Source organism: Juglans microcarpa x Juglans regia, chromosome 5S, assembly GCF_004785595.1.
Source record: "Juglans microcarpa x Juglans regia isolate MS1-56 chromosome 5S, Jm3101_v1.0, whole genome shotgun sequence".
Classification (NCBI taxonomy): Eukaryota; Viridiplantae; Streptophyta; class Magnoliopsida; order Fagales; family Juglandaceae; genus Juglans; species Juglans microcarpa x Juglans regia.
In genome coordinates, this window is record NC_054603.1 from 10037814 (window position 1) to 10063254 (window position 25441).

The 25441-nt window shown below is 33.4% G+C and overlaps 2 protein-coding genes across 3 annotated transcripts in view; both read left to right on the top strand.

The window, feature by feature from the left end:
• The window catches only part of LOC121267679, a 69663-nt gene that overhangs the window by 39634 nt on the left and 4588 nt on the right, over positions 1–25441 (top strand). Inside the window, exon 2 of one of the 2 annotated variants that reach the window (XM_041171667.1) lies at positions 22447–22481. The gene's annotated coding sequence lies outside the window, so the exon portion shown is untranslated. Of the gene's footprint in view, positions 1–22369; positions 22482–25441 lie in introns of those variants that run through there. The other variant, XR_005941061.1, reaches the window with a different exon arrangement.
• Positions 6109–6705, top strand: LOC121267080. The gene has a single exon (XM_041170958.1). The coding sequence runs from the start codon at positions 6109–6111 to the stop codon at positions 6703–6705; it is 597 nt and encodes a 198-aa protein (XP_041026892.1).

The window sequence follows — 25441 nt, forward strand, 5'->3', positions numbered from 1 at the left end:
TGGATTTCGACACATTAACCTGAATGTATTTTTTTACTTTTTTTTTTTTTTTTTGTAAGCAAACAAATTTCATTAAAATAAAAAAATAATATATGTTAGAGGGGTGGGGTTCCAACATATTATCCCAAAACAACTAATACAGTACAAATGTGATGGAAAAAAAGAAAAAAAAAGGTTCTAAGATTAATTTTTTAATCTCTATCCAAGCCTTACTAAGAGGAAATCGTTTTAAAAGACATTTTGAAGGTAAGCCACCACTAGAAACCGGGCAAGTGGATGCATTGTAGTTAAAAGTCTTGAGATATTTGTTTGTGAGGTCCTTGGTCTCTTTCATAAAAAAATAAATGAAGGGTAATGATAGGTTACTATCTACTTACTACTTATTTACTATTTATAGTATATTTAAAATTTTTTATTTTTTGTCATTTTATTTTAAGTACTTTTTTAACATGAAAAAATTTTTAAAATATATAATTTTATTAATAATCACTTTCTCAAATGATTTAAGTAAAATAAAAAATTAAAAAAAAATCAAATAAATAGTAAAAGTATAGTACTATCATTATCCAAACACTTACATTGTCGGTAGGCCTAGCATCCCCGAATTGATTTTACGTCTACTCAAAAGCATAGTTGTTTGATGTTATTTTCCTGGAAGTTGTCCCCATAGTTGTCGATGCATTACGTCCTTCCAAGACAAAAGTACATTTATAAACAGCTCCCTGAACACTACTAATTATATAGGAAAATGTTAGTACGTAAATTTAATTCTTTTTACTTAATAAATAAGAAAGTAATTTTTAATATATTGATATTTTATTTTTTATTTTTTAAAAATATTAAAAAGATATTAAAATATAAAATATAAAATATAAAATTTATACTAATAAACATATCCAACGTTTAAAACAAGACGGGACACTAGCATCACTCCAATATATAAGATTAGTGAATATGCAGCATGGGACCTCTGAATGAATAATGCAATGGATAGTGTGACATTATCCTTAGCCATATATAGCACCCGACAACAACTTTTTGATCGTGCTACGAGAATTATGTGATTGAATTTGCACCAACGTTAATGTTCATATGTATATATAATCATGTCCGATGTTTCGCTAACAAAAATAAATTTATTTGCATAACTGTTAATTGATATGCTAAAGATACCGTTGATATTAAAGTCTGTCACATCAACTTACATAAAAAAATATATTGATATTTTAATTAATACTCTTTTTTATATATGGACATAATTAACTCTACAACACGCAAATACCATAGACGATGTATCAGTATAACTCATGCATGCAGGTTATTACTGTGGTTTGGACTAATTGAGCAACCTGAATGACGGAAGGAAAACACTGCCATCGACTTGGAAATAACGAGGTGACACCACTTCATTGATGACCATAAAGCTGCTAGCTAGCTAGGCATGTCCACCACTCATCCGTTTGGATTGACGTTGATATTCAAACTACCAACTGGCTTATGGGGACAAATAAATGTACCATATGGTCAGTTTCTTAAGTAGTCCCATCGATCTGCATGCAATAATGATTTTGTTAGGGTGATTTATTTTTATGGATGAGATGAAATATATTAAATTAAATTTAAATTTAAAAAATTAAATAAAATATTTTTAAAATATATTTTTTAATATTATTTTTATTTTAAGATTTAAAAAAATTAAATTATTTATTTTATTTTATATAAAAATTTAAAAAAATTATAATAATTAGATGAAATGAGTTAAGAAGTTTCTTAAAAGTAAATAAGGTAGAATATTTGATAAATAATAATAAAAAAATAATTTATAAATAGTAATAAAATAATTTAAAAATATCTGAAAATAATTGTAATTCCAAACCGACATTAGTGTCAAGAACATATTTGTCTCGTACAATTATATTAATAAGGTCTGCATTATTTGAATTTTTAGTTATTTTTAATCACTATTAATGGTCTGAAATATTTGGTGCAATCTTTCCATTTTGATCATCGTTAAATTATTGTTTTGTCATGGCAACGTAGGAAAGACTATGAACCGACATAGCTAGAGCCTAGGGAACTAGCTAATTGTCGATTATAAAAGAAAAACTAAAACATGAATAAAAAAGAATGATTATGTTGTCTTTAAATGTTGAGTTGAGTTTTTTATGAATAATAATAAGTTGAGAGAATATAATAAGTTTTATAGAATCTATCTAAGATGAGTTTAAAATTTAAATATGTTTAGATGTTAATATAAATTTAGATATATTTATGAAAAGTTAAAAAAAAATTATTAATCCTACGTGTAATAAAGTGTTGAATTGAAAAAAATTGTGAGTCTCACATATAAAAAAGTTTGAAATTGAGATGAATTTAATAATTTAAAAATTAAATATTTAAATATTAAATTTAATTTAAAATTAGACTGAATTGAATTTATCTAAGTTGAATATGTTAACTAAATGGGACCGTACGTGGCAGACGAATACCTATACATCATAGGACTTCACGTCGCATACAAATTTTGGAAAGAAAATGTGATCATGCATGCGCACGCGGTACGTGCTTTCGTGTATATATAGCAACCATGCAATAATATTATAGCTCATGTCTACGTACGTAGGACACACCTTCAAGCGAAGGCCGGCAGCTGAAATAGTGTCCTGCAAGCGGGGGAAGACAGTGACGATCCCAGACAATCCGGCCTCTTCTCAAGCATCTAATTTTCCTCGTCTTAATCATCTTCTTTCTTTCTTAATTTGCATTCCCACTTCTCAACAGATTACAGACATCTTTACTACTAACCCATGCTCGATTACTAGCTACTACTTATATAAAAAGACAAACTAAAGGTGTGTCCCACCCATTTGATTGTCGGGAGATGTTAACAGATATGCAGATCATGATGAACACTCCAGCTATGGAAACCAGACAACTGTCAACAGCATCCGTGCAGGCTGCAATATCAAAGCATCGTCTCTGCCTCAAAGGACAACACTATTGGTTTAGTGTGCAGACACCAAACTATTCTCCATCTTGTGCTTTACTTTTCATATTTCTAGTCACAGCAGAGTGTAGGTAAAAGAAAGGAATATATGTGCATGCACTCGGATTGTGCAGGTAAGATTAAGCAAATCCACTTTTTTTTTTTTTTTTTTCTTTTTGTTGAGAAATCCAACAGTCATTTGTATAAACTCGACAAATTACAGAGTGATAACAGCCACTAAGATTAGACACTAATAATACCGAAAGCATCAACTGTTAAACAATTAGAAAGAAAATCAGGAGATTGTTGCCTCCATTGAAAAGTATCATGAGCAAATCCACTTTTAGGTATTCGAGACTTGACCCTCTTCAAACTATCTTATCTTTAGGGCTAGTTTGTGCGAGAATATTTCGATATTATTTAATATTTTGTTATTATCATTTATAGAATATATGAGATCACTATCCAAACGCAACGATGTATGTTGATCAGACAACAGTGCACAAATATAAATTAAGCAACCAAAAGTGAACACTATATATATATAGAGAATAATGTGCGGATACCGGCCCGCTGCAAGTACTTATACACGAAAAGCCATGCATGTGTTTTTCTTCTCTTTCTTCTACGGCAATATACCATTCTAATTGGGTCTTTCAAGAAGATCTATAATATAATTTTTTTTATAAGTAAAGATCATGAATAAAATAATTAGAATAGATTATGTTAAGAATATTAAATAATTAATGATTAAATTTATATCTTGTCATTAACTTAACTTTTTAGAAGTATAAATCATAATTTTATATGATATCAAAACGGAAGTCTTTATTCAAACTTTGACTCTATTCTATTTAATTAAATATTCAACATGTTAAACCATCTATTGAAAATAAACTTTTAAAGCAAATGATGATTTTACGATTTACATAAAATCTAAATAAACTAATCTAGTGTGTTTCATGCTGTAAATTTTAATTAGCTACTTATTATAAATTAAGGTACCGATTCGTGGGTCTGTTTGCAATAAGTACCGTTCTTTTCCTAGGCAAGTAAAGAATACGGCTGTGTTTAGAGTTAAATTGAGTTTAGCTTAATTAAATTTTTTATGAATAGTAGTAATTAGTTAAATAATGGATAAAATTATGTGGGGTTCATTTAAATTGAGTTTAAAATATGTTTAAATATTAAGATGAATTTAATACTTTTTATAAAAAAATTAAAAAAAATTGTGAATCCCACCTATAAAAATATTTTAAATTGAAAAAGATTATAAGTCCCACGTATAAAAAAATTTTGAGTTAGGATCAATTTAATAATTTAAAAGTTAAGTATTTAAATATTAAATTCATCTTAAAATTAGATCATACTTAACTGAACTCAACTTAATATAGGAATCAAACACATACCATCAACCATGCATATATATAATTAAGGTGGTTCTTTGTATTTGTGTGTTATTTGTCTCTGATCTCTAGATCTGAGCATTGCTAATTAAAGTAGTACTGTGTCTTACGTACATACTAGCTAGACTTTTCCACTTCAAGTTGTTTTTTCTTTCTTGGTCAAGCATTTATAATGAGTTATTACTTGTCCTGGTTCATGAACCTACATTCATATTGGAGATTGGAGAAGAAGAATGAGATTATACTATAATAAAAATAGATATTTATGATATTTTTTATAACAAAAATAATTATTTATTATGAAAATAGATTTATTTTAATTAAAAATAATTATTTTTTTAAAAATAACTGAATTTTCTTATAATATAGATTATTATTATATATTGCTAGACGTTTCTTTACCAAGTTATATATCCACTAATCTCCGTACGTACTAAACTTTATATTCTATCTCAAAACCATGCGCACGTTCATTTGATTGCAACATGGTGTCATCCGAGAAATGGTGTACTCTATGCATGATCTTCATGCCTATATATATACATTAATTGGCAATATACAAGCATTTGACCGACCCTTATCTGGCCATTTCAATTATTCTGTGGAAAGAAAACTTTTGAGTTACGAAGATAAAAAGTATTAAAATGAACCCTCTTGTCTATATATATCATGATGGTTCTCATAATGCTTGCATTATCTCAACTCTGGCTATATTTTTCTACGTGCATGTGTTAGAATAATTTTAAATATGGGCTTCATTTGATTGTATGTTTTATAAAACGGGTTAGACATATATATATAGCTCACAATGGTATTTTGTTTTAACCCATTAAGTTGAGTGATCATTTGGAGTTTATTGCACCTTAGTAATATAGGATTATATCCTATTTATATTATTGTAAAATTACGTATGTAAGCCTGGAAACTCAAGGGTCTTTATTCTGGAATTCTTATAGACCCATTGGAATTTGAGTCCTTAATGGGAGGATTCCATAAGTTTTATTTTATAAGAGGCTAGGTCCCTCTTCCTCTCCATATATCTATTGGCTTGCCCCATTGATAGCTGATATTTTTGTGAGGAGCAAGGAGGAGAAGATCTGTCTATCTGCATTCTCCAAACATGGCTTCCGCAAGTACATTCTCACCATTTTTGTATTCTATATTGCTATTCAAATTCTAGTTTCTAGCATGTATTTTCGTGTTTTTACAGCATGTCCTTTAAGTATGTCAGAAGTATATATTTTTAAATGAAAAGTCGATGCATGCATGACAATTTTTTAAATGGAAAGTTAAAATAAATCATGTAATGCACACTTGATATTTTTACAATGTTGGAATATGCAAACTCAAATTGAAACTTTGGAGTTGAAGTCAAGGGAAGCTAAACAGAAAAGATCAAAAGATGTTTCCAAATGACAGTTAAATTAAGTCCAAATGCAAATGAGATAAATTAGTTGAAGTGCCAAGTAATGACATATGTACAGTCAAGTTAGTTAGCATATGTGTCTATAAATAGAAATGATGTAAATGGAATTTTCATTGATTCCAATTAATGAGAAATTCACATTGAATTTGCTCTCAATTCTTCTTTCATATTTCAAGTTCTCTGTTCTTGATTCTTCAATTACAGAATTTTACATGGTATCATCATCCATAAACATTCTGCTGCCTTCTTGATTCTTTCTACACAATTCTTGCTTTCTTTCTTATGCTTATATGGCAAAATCCTCTAATAATTCTTCTCCTCCTTTGGGAAATCCATCTGATGATTCCTTAAGTTACTACTATCTGGATCCATCTGATAATCCTGGAGCTCTTCTTGTATCTGAGATTTTTTCTGGTGACAACTATGTGGCTTGGAGTCGATCCATCACAATTGCTCTCACAGTCAAGAACAAAGTTGCCTTCATCGATAGGAGTTTGCCTCAACCTAGTCCTACTAATGCTCGACTTAAGACTGCCTGGTTAAGGGCAAACAATCTTGTGCTTTCTTGGCTAATGAATTCCATTGCAAAGGAGATTCGAGGTAGTCTTCTTTATTTCAACAATGCTATTGACATTTGGAATGAATTAAAGTTTCGATACCTGCGTAATGATGGTCCAAGAGTATTCGCCTTGGAAAAATCCTCAAGTTCTATTTCTCTAGGCTCGAATTCAATCACTGTGTATTTTAGTGTTTTCAAAGCACTATGGGATGAATATATTAGTTATCATCCCCTTCTAACTTGTAATTGTGGATTTATGGAAAAGTGTACCTGTGCAGTGTTGAAGAACCTTGTTGATCAACAACAAGCTGAATATCTCATCAGGTAACACTGCCTCTACATCAGTAATAACCCCATTCTTTGTTTAGCTAATGCCTCCTTAAATCATACTTCTCCTTAGATATTAGATACTGGAGCAATAGATCACATGATCTATTCTCCTCATCTGTTCACATCTATAAAAATCCCAACAAAACCCCCTTCAATCCGTTTACCAAGTGGTCACTCAGTTCCTATCAATTTTACTGGTACTGTTAAAATCTCCCCTGATTTAATTTTACACAATGCTTTTTATGTTCCCTCTTTTCATGTCAATCTCATTTCTGCTTCTAGGTTGACTAAAGAAAATTATGTTGCTTTGTTTTCCTTTCAATCTAAATGTGTAATGTAGAACCTCAGCAAATGGAGGATGATTGAGCTTGCTGAAGTCAGAAATGGTCTATACCACCTCATTAATTTTTTTACTGCTACACAGAAGGAAATCTCTGATTCAAACAGCTCTTTTTTGGCTAACACATCTACCATTAGTCCTGACATATGGCATTTTCAATTGGGACATTTATCTTCTGCCAAACTAAAACTCATTAGTTCTATTAACCCTTCTGTAAAAATATTTCACAAACATGTTTGTGAGATATGTCATCTAGTTAAACAAAAGAAACTATCATTTCCTGTATCACAAAGCAATTCAAATAAAGCTTTTCAATTAGTACATTGTGATATTTGGGGTCTATTCTCCACTATCTCTCATTCTGGCTATAAATTCTTTCTTACCATTATGGATGATCATACACGTTTTACTTGGCTTTTTCTTATGAAGGCTAAATCAGAAACTCGAGTTTTACATGCCAACTTCATTGCATATGCTCAAACTCAGTTTAATACTCAAATACAAACACTTAGAACAAACAATGGCCAAGAATTAAATATGCCTTCTTTTTATCAAGAAAATGGTATAATAAATAAGCTATCTTGTGTAGAAACTCCTGAGCAACATGATAGAGTTGAAAGAAAGCATCAGCATTTGTTAAATGCTGCTCGAGCTCTCCTTTTTCAATCTAAATTGCCTTTAACATACTGGACTGAATGTGTATTGACTGCCACACATCTCATAAATCAAACTCCCTCATCTGTGCGAGATAATAACATACCATATGATCTCTTTTTTCACAAATCTCCTGCATATAACTATTTTAAAGCTTTTGGTTGTTTGTGTTTTGCTAGCACAATCCACACCAGTCTAGGTAAATTTCATCCAAGAGCCTCTAAATGCTCGTTTCTTGGTTACCCACCAAATATCAAGGGATATAAAGTGCTTGATCTCCTCACTCTTAATACTTTTGTTTCCAGAAATGTCATATTTCATGAGAATGTTTTTCCTTCTATTCCAAACACTACTCACACACCCTTTGTCTTTCCTGATTTTCCTCCAATACATGACTTCACGGTACCCATTACTTTACAGAATCCACCTTCTGCAATTCCAGAACATATTACTTCACAGAATCAATCTTCTAAAGTTCCAGAATCTATAACTTCACAAAATCCATCTTCTGCCATTCCAACATCTGTTACTTCACATACTAATCCTATTACTTCACAAAATCCATCTTCTGAAATCTCAGTACCTGTTACTTCACAAATTAATCCTGAAATTGTAAGCCTTCGAAGATCTGAAAGAATAAGGAATCATCCTTCGTATCTGCAGCATTTTCATTATGGTAATATGGCTCAATCTACTTCAACATATCAAAAATCTTTCAGTTGCTGCATTCCTTCTTTTGGTAAGCCATACTCTTTTGCTCATTTCCTCTCAACGCATAAACTGTCTCCTAGACATACAGCCTTTACTTTTGCTTTGTCATTTACTTTTGAACCTAAGACTTTCAAACAAACCAATTCTTATCCACAATGGCAAGCAGCCATGTCAAATGAAATCAAAGCTCTTGAATTAAATAAAACATGAGAACTTGCAATATTACCTCCAAATAAGATTGCAATTGGATGTAAGTGGGTATATCGTGTTAAATTCAAAGCTGCTGGCATAATTGATAAATACAAGGCTAGATTAGTAGCAAAAGGCTACACCCAACAAGAAGGCCTTCATTATTTTGACACATTCTCACATGTGGCTAAAATGACAACAATGAGAACATTGTTATCCATTGCTACAATTAAGCATTAGCATTTACATCAACTTGATGTAAACAATAATTTTCTCTATGGAGATTTAAATGAAGAGGTATATATGCAACTACCACCATGGTACTCCTCACCAACTGAACCAAGAGTTTGCAAACTCAAAAAGAGCCTATATGGTCTAAAGCAGGCCTCAAGACAGTGGTTTTCCAAGCTGTCATCCTGTCTACTTCAGTTTGGTTTTATTCAAGGGAAGTCTGATTCCTCTCTATTCATCAAGCATAATTCAAAAAGCTTTATAGCACTCTTGATTTTATGTTGATGATATGATTCTTGCTTCTAATAATCTTGATGATATAGTCACTGTCAAAAAGTTCTTACATGACTCTTTCACTATCAAAGACTTGGGAGAAGTAAAGTATTTTTTGGAGATAAAAGTGGTTCGATCAACCAAAGGCATATCTTTATGCCAACAAAAATATGCCTTAAATATCTTGCAAAATAGTAGTTTTTCAGGTTGTAAACCTGTAGCATTTCCTATGGAATCTACACTTAAGCTGAGTGCAAATGACTCATCTCCTCCTTTGTCAAATCCTGCACAATACAGAAGATTAGTGGGTCTATTATTATACCTCACTATAACTAGACCTGACCTATCCTACTCAGTACAAGCACTAAGTCAATTCATGGCTAATCCTAATAGTAATCATCTTCAAGCTGCTGAAAGGGTTCTTAGATATATCAAAGTAACACCAGGGCAAAGTATTTTTCTATCTGCCCATTCTCCTCTTTATCTAAAGCCTACTCAGATAGTGATTGGGGTGGTTGTATTGACACCAGAAAGAGCATTACTGGCTTCATAGTGCTTCTTGGTGACTCTTTTATCTCATGGAAATCAAATAAACATTCAACAGTTAGCCGATCTTCAACCGAGTCTGAATACAGAGCTCTAGCCTCTACCACATGTGAACTACAATAGTTGATCTACTTGCTAGCTAACTTAAAAATTCCTCATCCACAAGCTGTTTTGCTTTATACAGACAACAAACCAGTTTCTGATATTGCATCAAACCCTGTCAATCATGAAAGGACAAAGCACATTCAACTAGACTGCCATTTGGTCCGAGAAAAACTGCAAGAAGGTTTGATCAAGATCATTCATATTCCATCCAAACATCAACTGGCAGACATTCTAACTAAACCACTTGGTTCTCTCAATTTCAATCATTTGATCCGCAAGATGAGAATGATCAATATACATTCCCCTCTTGAGGGGGGGTGTTGGAATATACAAACTCAAATTGAAGCTTTGGAGTTGAATTCAAGGGAAGCTAAACAGAAAAGATCAAAAGATGTTTCCAAATGACAACTAAATTAAGTCCAAATGCAATTGAGATAAATTAGTTAAAGTGCCAAGTAATGACATCACTACAGTCAAGTTAGTTAGCATACGTGTTTTTAAATAGAAATGATGTAAATGTAATTTTCATTGATTCCAGTTAATGAGAAATTCAGATTGAATTTGCTCTCAATTCTTCTTTTACATTTCAAATTCTCTGTTCTTGATTCTTCAAGTTACAGAATTTTACAGATGGATTAGAAAAAGTTTCTCCTAATATGTGCACTAAAACAAAGGATAAATTGTGTTAAACCACACCGTTATAATTAATTACTTTGCTTTCATTAATTTGAAAAACAAAATTGATGTTCAAAATCTCATCACATAGTTAGCTAGGTACGCACTAACTATATATTTGCTGGTCTATGAGGTAAAGATCAACTATTTAATATGCCATATATATCTAAGTTCCAAATTAAACACGTCTTGTCAAGAAAGATTATTGAGAAATGATATTTATAGTCTTAGAGCATGCAAGCTAGTCCAATAATGCACTCTCTTTACAAAAAAGTGGGGTCCTTTTATGGGTGAAAGTTTTCCGATCCGAATTGAAAAAACCGACTAGACCAAATTCATCCTTACTCAATCTCGATTCATGGTGTCTCCAAAATTTAATTTTTAGACCAGTCCCAGGGTGTGGTTTTTTGGGCCGGACTGGACGAAAACCGACCAAATCACTTACATATAAGTTTTTTAAATATTTTATATATATTATAAAATATTGTTGGTAGTGGGTACCCCATGACTCATGTTGTGTCCACATAGGTGAGAAAGTTATTAATTAATTCTCCACCACTATCACTAAACTTCAGGGAAGTTAATTAACCTCACCTGAGAAAACAAAGAGTTTTCCGTACATTAAAAAAAAAAAAACTTCATCTCTACAATTTCTTAGAAAGACCATCTAGATCTCTTGATCTTGAAGTATGTAATTTTTTAGGAGACTATGTCACTCTAATAGCCTCCTAAGTGACATAGAGATGCAAATAACAAAGTGGAATCAATTGTAAGACGAGTAAAGATCCGGGATTATGAAAATTTTGCTCTTTGAGGTTATTTGAATTAACCTTATTTAACATTACTATTAGAGCCTATGTTGCTTGTTTTCGCCCATATGAATATGATTACATGTTTGATGCTTTGGAATGAGTTTAAAAGCATGTAATTGATGATATGCTATGATTGTATATGTTTCAAATTTTTCATTAAAGGATATAGTATGACATGTTTAAGGTTGAATTCTTTACAGTATAATGTTAGAAACATGTTTCTTAAATTTGGTGAAATTTCGTTGCATATTGAAGAAGAAATATGAAACCCTAGTTTTAAAGTTCATGTTTGGACCATGACTTTGACCCAACTTTTAACCAACCAAATCTTGTTTTCTATGGAAATAAATCTTATATAGTTAGAAAGTTGGGTTCATAAACTTTAATTTGACATATCATACACTTAATTCATACTTAGTGCATGTTTGGAAAATCAGTGGGAAATATAGCTTATACCTTTAGAGCTTATAGCTTATAACTTAAGTAATAAGTTCTACTATTAAAAAGTTATTTATTATTTGGTAACCATATGTTTAAAGCACTTCCAAATATGTAACATTTGTTTGGAAACAAATTAAAAAAGTATTCTTTGAGGTAGAAATGACGATTACTTGATTTTTAAAAATTATGATAATATCCTTGAAAGTTTAAAAGTTGTAATTATTTGAAAGTTGTATGAGTATTTCACCCATTAATAATCTTTTTAAAATTCGAATTACGTTCTATATTATCTGGAAAAGCACGTTTGAGGAAAACATCAAAATAATATTTTCCTCAAACGTACTTTTTAGTTTATTTGAGATTAAAAAAAACTTTAATATGTAATACCTAAACAACATAATTTTTTCACTAAAAAGCTTTTACAGTCGTATAAGCACTTTTTAAGACCCCTACAACAACCCCAAACATGCCCTTAATATGAATAAGTTATGACCGATTGAAAATAGGTAGTCGAAAATCAAGAAAAACCAGAAATTTGGGTTGAGAAAGAAGACGATGAACAATATTTTTTTACCAGTTCCACTCTCGGCCATGGAGAGTGTAATCCACCCTTGCACTTGGGCTGCATTTTTGCTCACTTTATCGACACATATACACATTAAGATGACTGAACTTTGTGTTTAGACATTGGAAAACCCCGAGAATGATGGAGGTGATATACACTTTCCACCACGGCAAGTAAAGTAGAGGCTAGACAACCTCTAGAGCTAAAACGAAACCCACACGCGTAGGAGGCGTGTGTGGCGGCTTCCAGTGTCCATTTTTTGTCACGTGTGGCACATGACACGTAACATGTGTGAGATCCAACTCCGATGGAGTCAGAATGCCCACCTCTGACCTCCGACTCAGACTAGGGTGGGTGGTAAAAATCATCTTCGACTCCGACTCCGATTGGAGTTGAAACTCGGAGCTCCGATTAGAGTGCGTGTGGGTTGTGATATGAAGCTGATGATATGAGCACAACATCGAACATGGATGAACTAGTGCTCACGAATGATATTCTCGTTTATCGTCGTATTCTGACTAAACCAATCAATGATAGTGTCATTCGCATTAGCATTGTCAACCGTGATACAAAACACTTTCTAATCCCCAATTATTTATACATTCATCTATCTCCTTGCTAATGGATGAATCATTGTGATTAAAAAAAAAAATTGAAACTGATAATCCACTTCTGCAACGTCCACTCACTATCAATAAAGTGAGCTGCGATATACATGTAGCATGTAGCCCACATTTTGTATGGAGATCCACATATCAGTCGTAAATAATACTCTCTAGCCAGTGGCAACAAACATTTTCTTCATCACTGCCTTCTCCTTGGCGTGCCTCTTCAAAAAATCTCATATCATCGTATGCCATGAAGGTATGAGAAATCGCAGTTCTAAAGTGTGCACAAATTTGCGGAAGTATTGTCAACCGTAGTAAAAGACATTTCATCAATGATGATCATCTCTGCAAGAAAATCCCTTAACATCTTCTCACTGTATTGAGGGATTGAAAACTTCTTAATCTGCGTGTCATCAGTGGCCGTTGCAGTCTCGTAGCTCAGCTTTGTCTGATTAGTTGCCACCAACCCTTTGTTTATCTTATATCGCTGGCAGCCCTTAGGATGTGCTATTAATACTGACTTGCCTTACTTCTTCGAATGACAACTGCATAATTGCCCCCAATAGTGACATGGAGCCTATGGATTCTCACGATTACCGAAAATTTTGGTGAAATATTCTCATATTTTTTAGTAGGTCGTGCTAGTCAATCAGCCTCAACATTCATCAACTCCTTCTCTTCATTAAGCATATCAACATCTTCTAGATCTATTGGGAATCGATTACTTGCATAGAATGTAGCTACTCTAGATGGGTGTCTACGACCCTAAATATCTGTCGATGATGCCAACGATTGTACGCCCCTCTTGTGGAGAATCGCGACGAGAGGGTGTAGCATCCATAATTTGTTATAAAAATAATTTGAACAATTAACAAACAACCTTAATTTAACATATTATGAAAATTATCTACACATTAGAAATATGTTAAAAAGGAAAAATATATATACGTCTAGTTGCGTTTGTGGTTTTAAAACTAAATAAAATACAAAACTTGAATGTTCGCTTGAGCCACACTCAAGCAAAGGCTCGAGCGAACAATCTATGTGATGTTTGTTCAAGCCACACTCGAGCGGACGTTGTCTGAAGGGCACTGAAAATATAAATCCCCCCATTCAAGCAATAAATCAACAACAAAAATTACAAAAATAACAAATTTCACAAACAACTTCAAGAATTTTCGTACGCTAAATCACTTAATTAACAAACAATTAAAACCCCTAAAACAAAATATAAGATGTAAGGCTTACCTGAAAGAACGATGGATAGAGTCTCATTTACAGTGGCTAGCGACAGTGTAGGCGACCAAGAAATAAGAGAGACGGGGAGAGAAGAGTTGGAGAAGGAGAACTAGAGAGAGCGAGAGAGAGAGAGAGAGAGAGAGAGTTCCTGTGTGAGAATAAGTGAGAACGAAAAGAAGGAGGTCCTGCGTTTTAGGCCCCTTGTGAATAAAACGACGTTGTTCCATTTACGTCGTTTTAGTTAGACCAAATTATTTTTAAATAGTGTTGGAGTTCGAAGTCGATTTTTGAAAACTCCGACTCCGACTCCAGAGTCAGAGCGACGTCGAACATCAGAGCTGAGTCGGAGTGGTTGGAGCTTTTACCCACCCCTAGTACGTGTTTTCTTGGATTGGTGTCTAAAGTTGATTCATATATTTTGTTCTCAGGTCAAGAGCTGAAAAAATATCTTTTAAATTATTTTTAATAAAATGCTTAAAAAAATTTTGGACACTTGTCATACTCTCAAGTTCAATTTTTCTGTGTTATATGAATATTTATATAGATTAGTTTTGGATGCATGTATTGAATTGATATTGTTAGATACATGTCAATATTGAATGTGTCCCTAGATTTGATAACCTATTAAACCCTTCTCATTAGTCGAGAATGTGGGTCATCTATCCGTTAAACTATCATGCAATTATTTATAATTGGATGTTTGAGTTCATTATGTTTTAATTAAAATGGATAGAGTTGACATTGGTAATTTGTTGGGCTCATGTGTAATGTATGTATTTATTTTTATGTGAATGGATAAGGTGTCCCGATAGAGCTTAAAATTATATTGATGACATGACGTTCCTATTTATTTATTGTTTTCTTAAAATATTTGTAGTATGATTTTCTTTGAAAATGTAATATTGGGAATGTAATTTTATTATTGATGCCATATAAAAGGATGTGTTTCATGTTTATGATATACTTTAAGGTCACCTTAACATGATCCACCAAATTACCAATAAGGCTTTCGGTGGAGTCTATGCGCAATATGTTTAGCATAATGATTATGGATTTTTTCATATTTGATGAATGGATTATATGTGCATCAGTTTTGCATATTTTTTGAGAAACCTCCCTATAAATTTTACTCAAAATTAATTAGATATGATATTTCTATTTATATAGTAGGAGATGATTACTAGTTTTACACAAAATTTTCGATCTCACTATGTAAGAAGAAATTTAATGGTCAAGTTAGATTTTGAAATAAAATTAAATGTTGCTAATATCAATCTCGCGCAATGAATGTAGTGATAATGTCCACTAAGAATGTAGTTGCCGACCTTACTAAAAGAGAGAAACTAGATGGGACCAACTATGACATATGGTATAGAAAAATCCAATGTCTGCTTAATAAACAAAAGGTCCTAGAAAATCTGTCTCACCTTATGATACAACCTAATGAAGGGAATACTTTCCAACATTGTCGTAATATGGAAGCCTATTAGACTTGGGTAAAGAAAGATCGGTGCGCACGCTTTATCTTGCTTAGTCGTATGCACAATGATCTTATCAGGGAGTTTGAGAACTGCCCCCAACTGTCCAAGATATGTGAAACCAGCTGAAAATTGCCTATAGGGGAACATAAACTACTAGGTTTCGTGATCTCATTTGGAGGTTTGAGCAGTATGTTAAGGACCTTAAACATACCATGACTAAGCATTTCAGGTCGATGTCTGTCTTGATTCGTAATCTAAAGGCTGCTGGCACTAATCTCACTGATGAACAACAAGTTACTGCTGTGATAGGATCTTTGCTCGAGTCAAAATGGGGCAAATGAAGCTCGTTTTGACACAGTGAAAATATTAAGACTCTTGCTTATATATCTCACCATTTGGAGCTAAAGGCAAAGCGCATAGATGCGCACCGTAATACTCTTCTTATTGTCCAAGTTGGGAAGTGCAAGGTATTCAGGCATGAGTGCAAGCAACATGGAAGATGTACTGGACACTTTGCTCGTGAGTGCATTGAGGCAAAGAAATAAACACAACTTATGTTTGTTCACATATTTTTATTTCTCACCCAATCCCTGAATGGATTGTAGACATATGAGCAACTAAACATGTAATTCGATATCAAGTTGGGTTTATAGATTATAGCAAAATACTAGCTGGCAGACAATACGTTATATTAGGTAACAGAACTTGGGGTGGAAGTACTTAAAGTTGGCACCTACCAACTCAAGATGTGTCTAGGACTCTTGTTACTTCTTTATGATGTGGTTTATGCACATGGTGTTCAATGTAATCTATTTTCAGTTATTTCTATTTTGATGACCTTCAACTGGACTTTTATTTGAATAGGGCTTTGTATGGATATGGTTTTCTTTCTAATGATTTCTTTATATTGGATTTAGATAATCTCTCATTTTTGTTTATTACTTCAAATGATGATTTTGTTTCTAATTCATTGAAATGACATGCTAGACTAGGCTATATAGGAAAAGATAGAATGACTAGACCAGTTAGAGAAGGCTTATTAATGTCTCTCGTTAATGTAAGTCTACCTGTGTGTAAGCCTTGTTTAGCTGGTAAGGGATGTAGGAAGCCTTTCGGAAAGACTCCTAGGACATCTTATCCTTTAGAGCTAGTCAATTATAATATTTGTGGACTTATGAATGTGAAACCATGGCGCCTCTTATTTTCTCATCTTTATAGACGACTACTCACATTTCAATTATATCTATCTAATCTCCTATCGCTTTGAAGTATTAGATTACTTTAAGTGCTTTATGGTTGAGGTTGATAATAAAAAAGAAAGGAATTTAAAAATTCCATGAACTAATCGGGATCGAGAGTACTTGTCTATAGAGTTTCAGGGACTATGTGAGCAAAAAGAAATACGCATGCAATTGGCGATTCTTGGCAAACCACAATAAAATGGTGTTGGAGAAAGGATGAATCATACCTTATTGGAAATTGTTCAATCAATGATGGTGCAACCTAACTTGCCAATATCATTTGGGGATACTCTTCTAGCTGCTGCCTACATTTTCAATCGTGTGTCTTTTAATAGGGGTGGGCAACAGGTCCCCACTGACTCGCCCCGCCCCCGCCCATGCAGGGAGGGGGTTTCGTCCTCCTCAAGCGGGGTGCGGGGAGCCTCGCCTGCACCCCAGGACTCCTGCGGAGGCAGGGGACGAAGGGGGCGAAGTTAGTTAGTGGGGATCCAACGTTGAAGGGGTATACAAAGTATAATGCTGATGAGTGTAGAAGGAAGTTAGCTCGTATGGTTATCATAGGCGAGCTACCTTTTCAGTTTTTGGATGGGAGAGGATTCCAAGAATTGGAACCTAAATTTACGCTTCCTTCTCGCCACACTGTGGCAAAGGATATTAAAAAGATGTACTGGAAAGATAAAGATGTTTTGAGGGGCTAATTAGCGGGTTTGGTAGTTTGCCTCACTACCGATACTTGGACTTCTGTCCAAAATTTTAATTATATGTCTTTGACTATTCTTTTCATTGATTCTGATTGGATTCTTCATAAAAAGATTATTAAATTTTGTCAAATAACTGATCACAAGGGCGAAACGATTGGGAAGGCCTTAGAGGCCTCAATAAAGGAGTGGGGGTTGACAAAGATTTTGAAAGTTTCGGTTGACAATGCCTCGTCTAATGATGTCGCCTTGAGATATCTAAAGACTTATTTTAGAGAGGCAAATAAGACATTCTTGGGTGGTGAATATTTGCATGTTAGATGTTCTGCACATATCTTGAATCTAATTGTGACTTAGGAGTTGAAAGATGTCGATGACTCGGTTGCACGAGTTAGACTGACTATGAAATTTGTGAGATCTTCTCCTTCTAGATTGGAGAAATTCAAGATTGCTGCGAAAGAGTGTGGGCATAACATTAAAGAAGGGTCTTTGTACTGATGTTCCTACCAGATGGAACTCAACTTTCTTGATGTTGGAGGCGGCCCAAAAATATAAGGTAGCCTTTCAATTATTGGGTGATGAAGACATTCAATATGTCAAATACTTTGATGAGCACAGGGGTTTAGGAAAGCCTAATGATGATGATTGGGAGGTAGTTGCTACTTTTGTTGATTTTCTCGAGCTTTTTTACGATGTCACGTTGAAGTTATCTGCTTCTTTGCACCATACATCCCATGAATTTTGTCAACAAATATGTAAGGTGAAAGAATAATTAAACAACATGTGTTGGGGTTCTGATCTAAGGATGAGGGGGATGACATTGACCATGAGGGTCAAATATGACAAGTATTGGAGAGATTTGACTAGACTAAATATTTTGTTATATGTGGCTGTTATTCTTGATCCCTGTCTAAAAATTTCAGGCATGTTATATGGTTTGGGACTTGCCCATGATCAGGTATGGACTGATCTTATTGGTGAGATAGCCCGAGATACCCTTTATAAATTTTATGATGAGTTTAATACAATTAAGGATGATACTGCATCCACTACACCTACATCTACCCCGATACCTCCTCCAGACATCAAGGCAACAAAGAAGCATAGATTGGCATGGACTAAGACCCTCGCACATAATCTCACACTAGTCCATCAATCTATGGAGGTAGTTTCAAAGTTAGACAATTATTTGTCAGGGGATCTTATTCAAGATGATGATGATTTTGACATATTAGGATGGTGGAAGGCAGCATCAAAGAAATATTCCATCCTTTCTGAGATTGCCCATTGTATGTTGGCCATCCCTATTAGCACCGTTGCCTCGGAGTCTGCCTTTAATACTGGAGGGCGCATATTGGATCCTTTCTGTAGTTCATTGTCTCCTACAACTGTGAAAGCATTGATATGCACACAGAGTTGGACGATGGGAAATGATATTTATGTTCCGGATGTTTTAGATTTTAAAGAGACCGACGAAGAGGGTGGTGATCAGTCTAGATTTGGACCATCTGGTAATTGTTGTTTTTATTTTATTATTTTGATTTATTTATATTCATTTCAATTTCATCAGTATTAATTTTAGTATTGATTGTTGTAGCAACACATGAGACAACTTAGACGATGTCTACCTCCACTGCAATATGAATATGTGCTCAAGCCTCAAAAGACTACCCATCCAGCCGCCCCAAATGTCACAGTCAAAGACCCAAATAGCTCGCCTCTTTTTTAAGATTATTAATTTCTTAGAATGTTGAAATTTGAATCAGTTGTACGTATTATGTATTTGATTTGTAATTTTGTAATGTTGATACAATGTCCCTTGGATATTTTTTTCTTTGTAATTTTGTAATTGTTTAGACTTTCCATTTTATTTTTGTAATAGCTTAGTTATTATTATTATTTATTAGTTTATTAGGTAGTAGACTTGTAGTCTATAGTAGTACTTCATTAGAGTCTTAATTATATAAAATTGTGTATGTATATAATATTTTTATTCATGTAACTTTTTTTCTTTTTTACACACTATCTTTTTTTTTAAAAAAAAGAAAAACTTCTATTTTTATGGGCCCAAAATGGCCCAGAAGCCAATTTCAGCAGTTTCTGCCAGAAACCGCTTCTAGGCCTTTGGCCCAGTAGCGTGCGGGGGGGCGGACGGAGGACCCCCTCCACCCGCACCCCGTTATCCAGGATGAGGTCCCCCGCCCCCGCACTCCGGGGGCGGGGGCGGGGTGCCGGAGTGCGGGGGCGGGGTCAAAGATCGCCACCCCACCCATGCAGGGGCGGGGGGCTGGTAGCACCCCTACCTTTTAAGTCCGTTCCTTCAACCCCATATGGATTATGGAAGGATGCAAAATCAAATTTGGAACATTTGTGGCCTTGAGGTTCTGTTGGTTATGTTCACACTATTACTCATAAATATGGAAAACTTGACTTTAAAGCAAATAAGCATATATTCTAGTTCACCTGCTTCAAATAAATGGCTAGCTGTTAAAAGAGATGAGATGAGTTCTATGACAAAGAACCAAGTTTGAGAGTTAGTTAATCTTCTTCCTAGGCACAAATCTATTGAAAAAAAATGGGTTTTAAAAAGTAAGTACCAGACAAATGGTCAATTGATACGTATAAGGCCCGACTTGTGGTGAAGGACTATACCCAAATAAAGGGTATAAATTATGAATAAATTATGAATAAACATTCTCTCTTATGGTGAGATTTGTTTCCATTTGTCTCATTTTAGCTATAGTTGCACATTTAGATTTGAAATTTTTTTAAATGGATGTGAAAACTGTATTTCTCAATAGAGCACTAAACGAGAAGATTTATATGGATCAATATGTTGTTTTGAGGTTGAGGGATAAGAGCGCAAAGTATGCAAGCTGAAACGTTCCATTTATGGCTTAAATAATTGTTTAGACAATGTTACTTCATATTTCATAAGACCATTAATTCAATTGGTTTTGAGATGTTAGAAGAAGACCATTGTGTGTATGTCAAACGTACATGGAAGTGTTTTCTAATTTTGTCTTTTTACGTGGATGGTATTTACATTAAGAAAAATCTATAACGATTTCATGTGCACAACTCCAAACCCATAGACACTCCAATTTGAGAAGGGTTATACATTGAACCTAGAATATTGCCCTAAGAATGATGGGGAAAAAATGAAATGACCAGAGTTCCTTATGCAAGTACAATTGGAAGTCTGGTGTACATTATGTTGTAGACACGACCTGACCTTTGCTTTATATTTGGATTGGTTAGTCGTTATCAGAGTAACCCAGGATCTATTCATTGGCAAAAAGTTTAGAAGATTTTTCGATACCTTCATGGGACACCATATCTCGTTCTTTGCTATCATGTTGGAGACAAAAGATTAAAGGGTTATATCGATGCTGATTGGGCTAGTGACAAATATAAATGAAAATCTATAATGAGTTAGGGATTTATGCTTAGTGGGGGAGCTTTTTCTTGGTGTACCAAGAAAAAATCATGCATTGCTTTGTCCACGATGGAGTCAGAATACGTTGCTTGCTCAGCAGCTCTACAAGAGGTTGTTTGGCATATGCCCAGGATCCTAAATACCATGGCGAAACCAAGCACAACTTTGCGTGTTTTTTTAAATATTAATAAAAAAACACGTATATGCATTATTACTCATTGACGTTGGTCAAATGCATCGAGCAACATAACATTTTTTATTATAAAAATGCAATGTTAGATACAGTTCTAGAGTATGCAATCTACGCATATTCCATTTGAAAGAAAATTAGGTCTACCATTAACAAAATAATCTTTTTATATAGGTTTTAAATTTATCTACTTTTTTTAAATAGAGTAAGCAAGACTTGCTCACTTAAGACTGCAAATATAATTTCTCTTTTACAAATTTACAAAATATACATTTTGATCTATTTAAAAATATACAGAAAACATATTCGGGATCTCAATATTTCATTTTGAAAAAAAAAAACAGTATATGTTTTTTACATCAATTGTTTGGATAAGAAAATTTTGTATTTCTTAAGAAAAATTTTAGAGATGTGTGCTTCTTTGTTAGTTTTGGTAAAATCGTTGAGATCAAATATATTTAGAGCCAAAAACTTTCTTGAGATGATATCTTTAGAGTTAGAAATTTGGCAAATGGGATGAGACATAAAATTTTCATTTCATCTCATCAATTTTTTAAAATTTTCACACAAAATATAATAAACAATTCAACTCTTTTAAATATTAATTCAAACTTTTTCAAATCTCAAAATAATAATAATATTAAAAAATAAATATTTTAAACTTTCTTATGAAACCAAAAATTTTCATCTTAAGTTTGATTTTCCGAAAATTATTTTGATTTCACTTTTTTCAGAAAAATTGATGTACTAATTTTTTTTTTTTTATATACGATGTAATGATTAGATACTTTTATTTAAGACAAGATGATATATATATATATATATATATGATACTATAATATGTCAAGTACTTAGGTATATCATTTGGATGCAAGTTTAAGTTTTTTTTTTTTGTCAATACAACTATTCTCAAAATATATATAGATATTTTTAGATATTTTATTTTCAAAAATCATAAAAATATAAAATTGTTTTTAATTTTAATTTTTAACTTATTATCTAATAATTACAAGTTACAACTTTCAAATAAAATATACAAAATCTTCAAAATTTAATATAATATTTTAATTTTTTTCTAGTTTTTTAAAATTTATTAAAACATCTTAATTTAAATTATTTCAATATTATTTCCCGATGATATATTCAAATTTCTAGCTATCCACACATTCCCGGAAACTTTGTCGTACGAAGGAAAAGTTTTCATGGAAAACTTGTCCGTTTAGATTTTGAAGTCGAACAGACGAGGAAACAACGCAGGGAAAAGAAAGGGTAAAACTACCAAAGGTTATAATCTCTAGAAGTGCCCCGTTGCTTGCAGAGTTGAGTCCTTCAATAGGTAATGGTCTCTCTCGCGCGCTCAAAACCTATAATCTCTCTGACCCATTTCATATATTTGCCGAGATTGTTTGGTTTCACATTCTATGAAAATTCTTCTGGTACTCTGCCTTTTCCTTAAGACTCTTTTTCTGAGGTCATTGTATCATTTGCTGAAGATAATAGGGGGTTTTGTTCGTCTTTCATGGAATCTTATACCTCTGTTATGGTAGTTCTATGTTTTAATTTTTTGAGCGTTATTAGTTTGCTCATTCTCGTTGACAAAAACAGAAAAAAAAAAAATAGCTCAATGCCATTGATTATTTCTTTGTAGTACTTGATTTGGTTTTAAAAGTAAAACAAATGCATATTTGGCTAGTTTGTAAACTCAATTGCGATACTTTATTTTAGCTTGACCCAAGAGTTGAACTCAAAATCCAACCATTTCCCTATACTTGCTGCTTGTCCTTTGGCAGTATGCTAGGATCCCATTGACATGCTTCTGTACTTCTACATTATACTCGATGTTGGTTGCACAGACATGCACATATATGCTATACGGGATTGAACCCAGGCTGTGACCTCACACTTTATGGTTTGTTTATGAGGAGGGGAGATGTTATTTTGTCTGATGACCATTAGCAAAGTATCTGCTTCTTTTGTGATGAATCATGAAATTCTTTTCATGTATGGCTTAAGAGTCTGTCCTTGTTCTCCTTTACCAGCTAAGGATGTTTAATATTGTAAGCCAACTTTGGTCAATGTGGGGGTTCTTTCAAGAACTATACAATTTTAATTAATCACTAATAGGGAACTGCATGGGCTGTTGGTTGTCTTTGTACCTGCAATTAAAGGGAATAGTATCAGTTTTTTTTTTTTTTTTTTTTTTTAAACTTAAAAAACTAAAGGGAATAGTATACTTTACATTGTAAAACTATAAATTGTTTTGCAATTTGTTCCCAAACTATTAAAATGATGTATTTCACTTTCAATCTACGAAAACATTTACACTTTGCACCCTTATCTCAACATCAGCCAGCTTATACAGGTCTGTTGAAAGAAACTTTCTTTCTTTTCCCATTTCTTGAACTACTCTTGCTTGTAATCATACTTTTTTGCATACCATGCAATGCACAAGAGGTAGTGGCTTCTCATCTTGTATATACCTCACACAGAAATTAAGGCTTATTTGTGTTGGTACTTGATCCTTTTTACTAGCTAAAGATGTTTAATATTGTAAGTCAAATTTGACTATTTGAGCCTTGGTTGTTGCAGCAACAAAGACAATTAAGATACTCTCCAATTGTTTGACCGTATTGGATGGTCCAATACAGTGAGAGATAGATATAGTATTAAATGTTTATGTGCTGTCCACAATACCCGAGAATTCTATACCTGTAATATTAAATGCTATAAGGCCCACTTGATGTGTCTATCTCTCTCCAAAGTAAGACCATCCAATTTGGTCAGGCGATTGGAGAGGATCCATATTCCAAATAAGGTTGTATATATTTGTTATATACATTTAAAATTACTGATAAGGAAGGTTTATGAGACTGTAGTTTACAATCCTTAAACCACATCAGTGTATCCTAAATAGCTGTAATGCAATTGGTCCAACCTCAGATAATATAAACGGTAATTTTTCCTTCAAGGAATGGCAGAAAATATCTTGCATGACATCCATAAAGCGTACCATGAACAATTAATGTTTTGTTTGATTAGGTTTAGTATCTAGCTACAGCGGGATAGGAAAGTCAAAACCAGCAATTTAGATTCCATGTAGCATATCACAATTGCAAAACAGAAAGAGAGTTTGACATGATCTAGAAGCACAAGGTTTAATTTTGTTCATGCTGTTGGTAGGCCCTTTACAGTATAGGTTGCTATTATATGGTGTGCTAAACCATGTATAATGGGTGCAAAGCAATGAAGAAAAGAAGCTCAAACACACGGCTTAACATATAGCATATCACCATCACAAAATGTGAAGAGAGCTTAACATTATCTACAAGCACATGGCCTCTGCACTCTAATGCCTTAATTCTCATCCTCAATCAGGTAGTTGTTTGGCACTGTACGTGTACTGTGATTTGTTAAACTTGACTATTTGAGCCTACAAAAGCAATTAAGATATTCTCCAATTGTTTGACTGTATTGGATGGTCCAATACAGTGAGAGATAGATATAGTATTAAATGTTTATGTGGTGTCCACACTACCCAAGAATCCTATACCAGCAGCATTAAATGCTATAGGGCCCACTTGATGTGTCTATCTCTCTCTAGAGTTAGACCATCCAATCCGGTCAGGTAATTGGAGAGGATCTCTATTCAAAAGAAGGTTGTATATATTTATTGTATACATTTAACATTATTGATAAGGAAGGTTTATGAGACTATTGTTTACAATCCGTAAACCACATCAGTGTATCCTGAATAGTTGTGATGCGATTGGTCCAACCTCAGATAAAACTTCTCCCCTAGGTAATGTTGGATCTCATTCATGACCTTTTATATGCTCATTTTAGGATATTACAATCTGCAACACCCAAACTCCTGGTTGGGGACCTTAATTTTACTCGTAAAGAAAAATCTTGGTTGGAGATGAGCACCAATACCATTTGTAATGACCCAAGAGCAATTCAAGTCATATTTGGGCTTGCACTCCAAAAGAACTAGTCAATTTTATATTCGAGCTCTTAAGAATCATTAAAAAAATATCAAATTTTACTAAGCAAGGAACCAATTTGAGACTTGACAGTTGACACTCAATAGCCCTTATCTTACTACTTTTCCCTCTGTTATATATCGCACACCCAATGTGGGACTTAGTGGGGTGTTACAATCTTCCTCCCACTCAAATCTTTGGCTTTCTAGTCAAAGGTTCACATTCCACCGAGTCCCCAATCCCACATGGGTTGGCTTCTGATGCCATTTGTAATGACCCAAAGAAAGCCCAATTCACATATGGGCTTCTACTC

What these genes read in the sequence shown, in the direction of transcription:
- LOC121267080 (XM_041170958.1), top strand. Translation starts at nt 6,109, where the DNA reads ATGGCAAAATCCTCTAATAATTCTTCTCCTCCTTTGGGAAATCCATCT.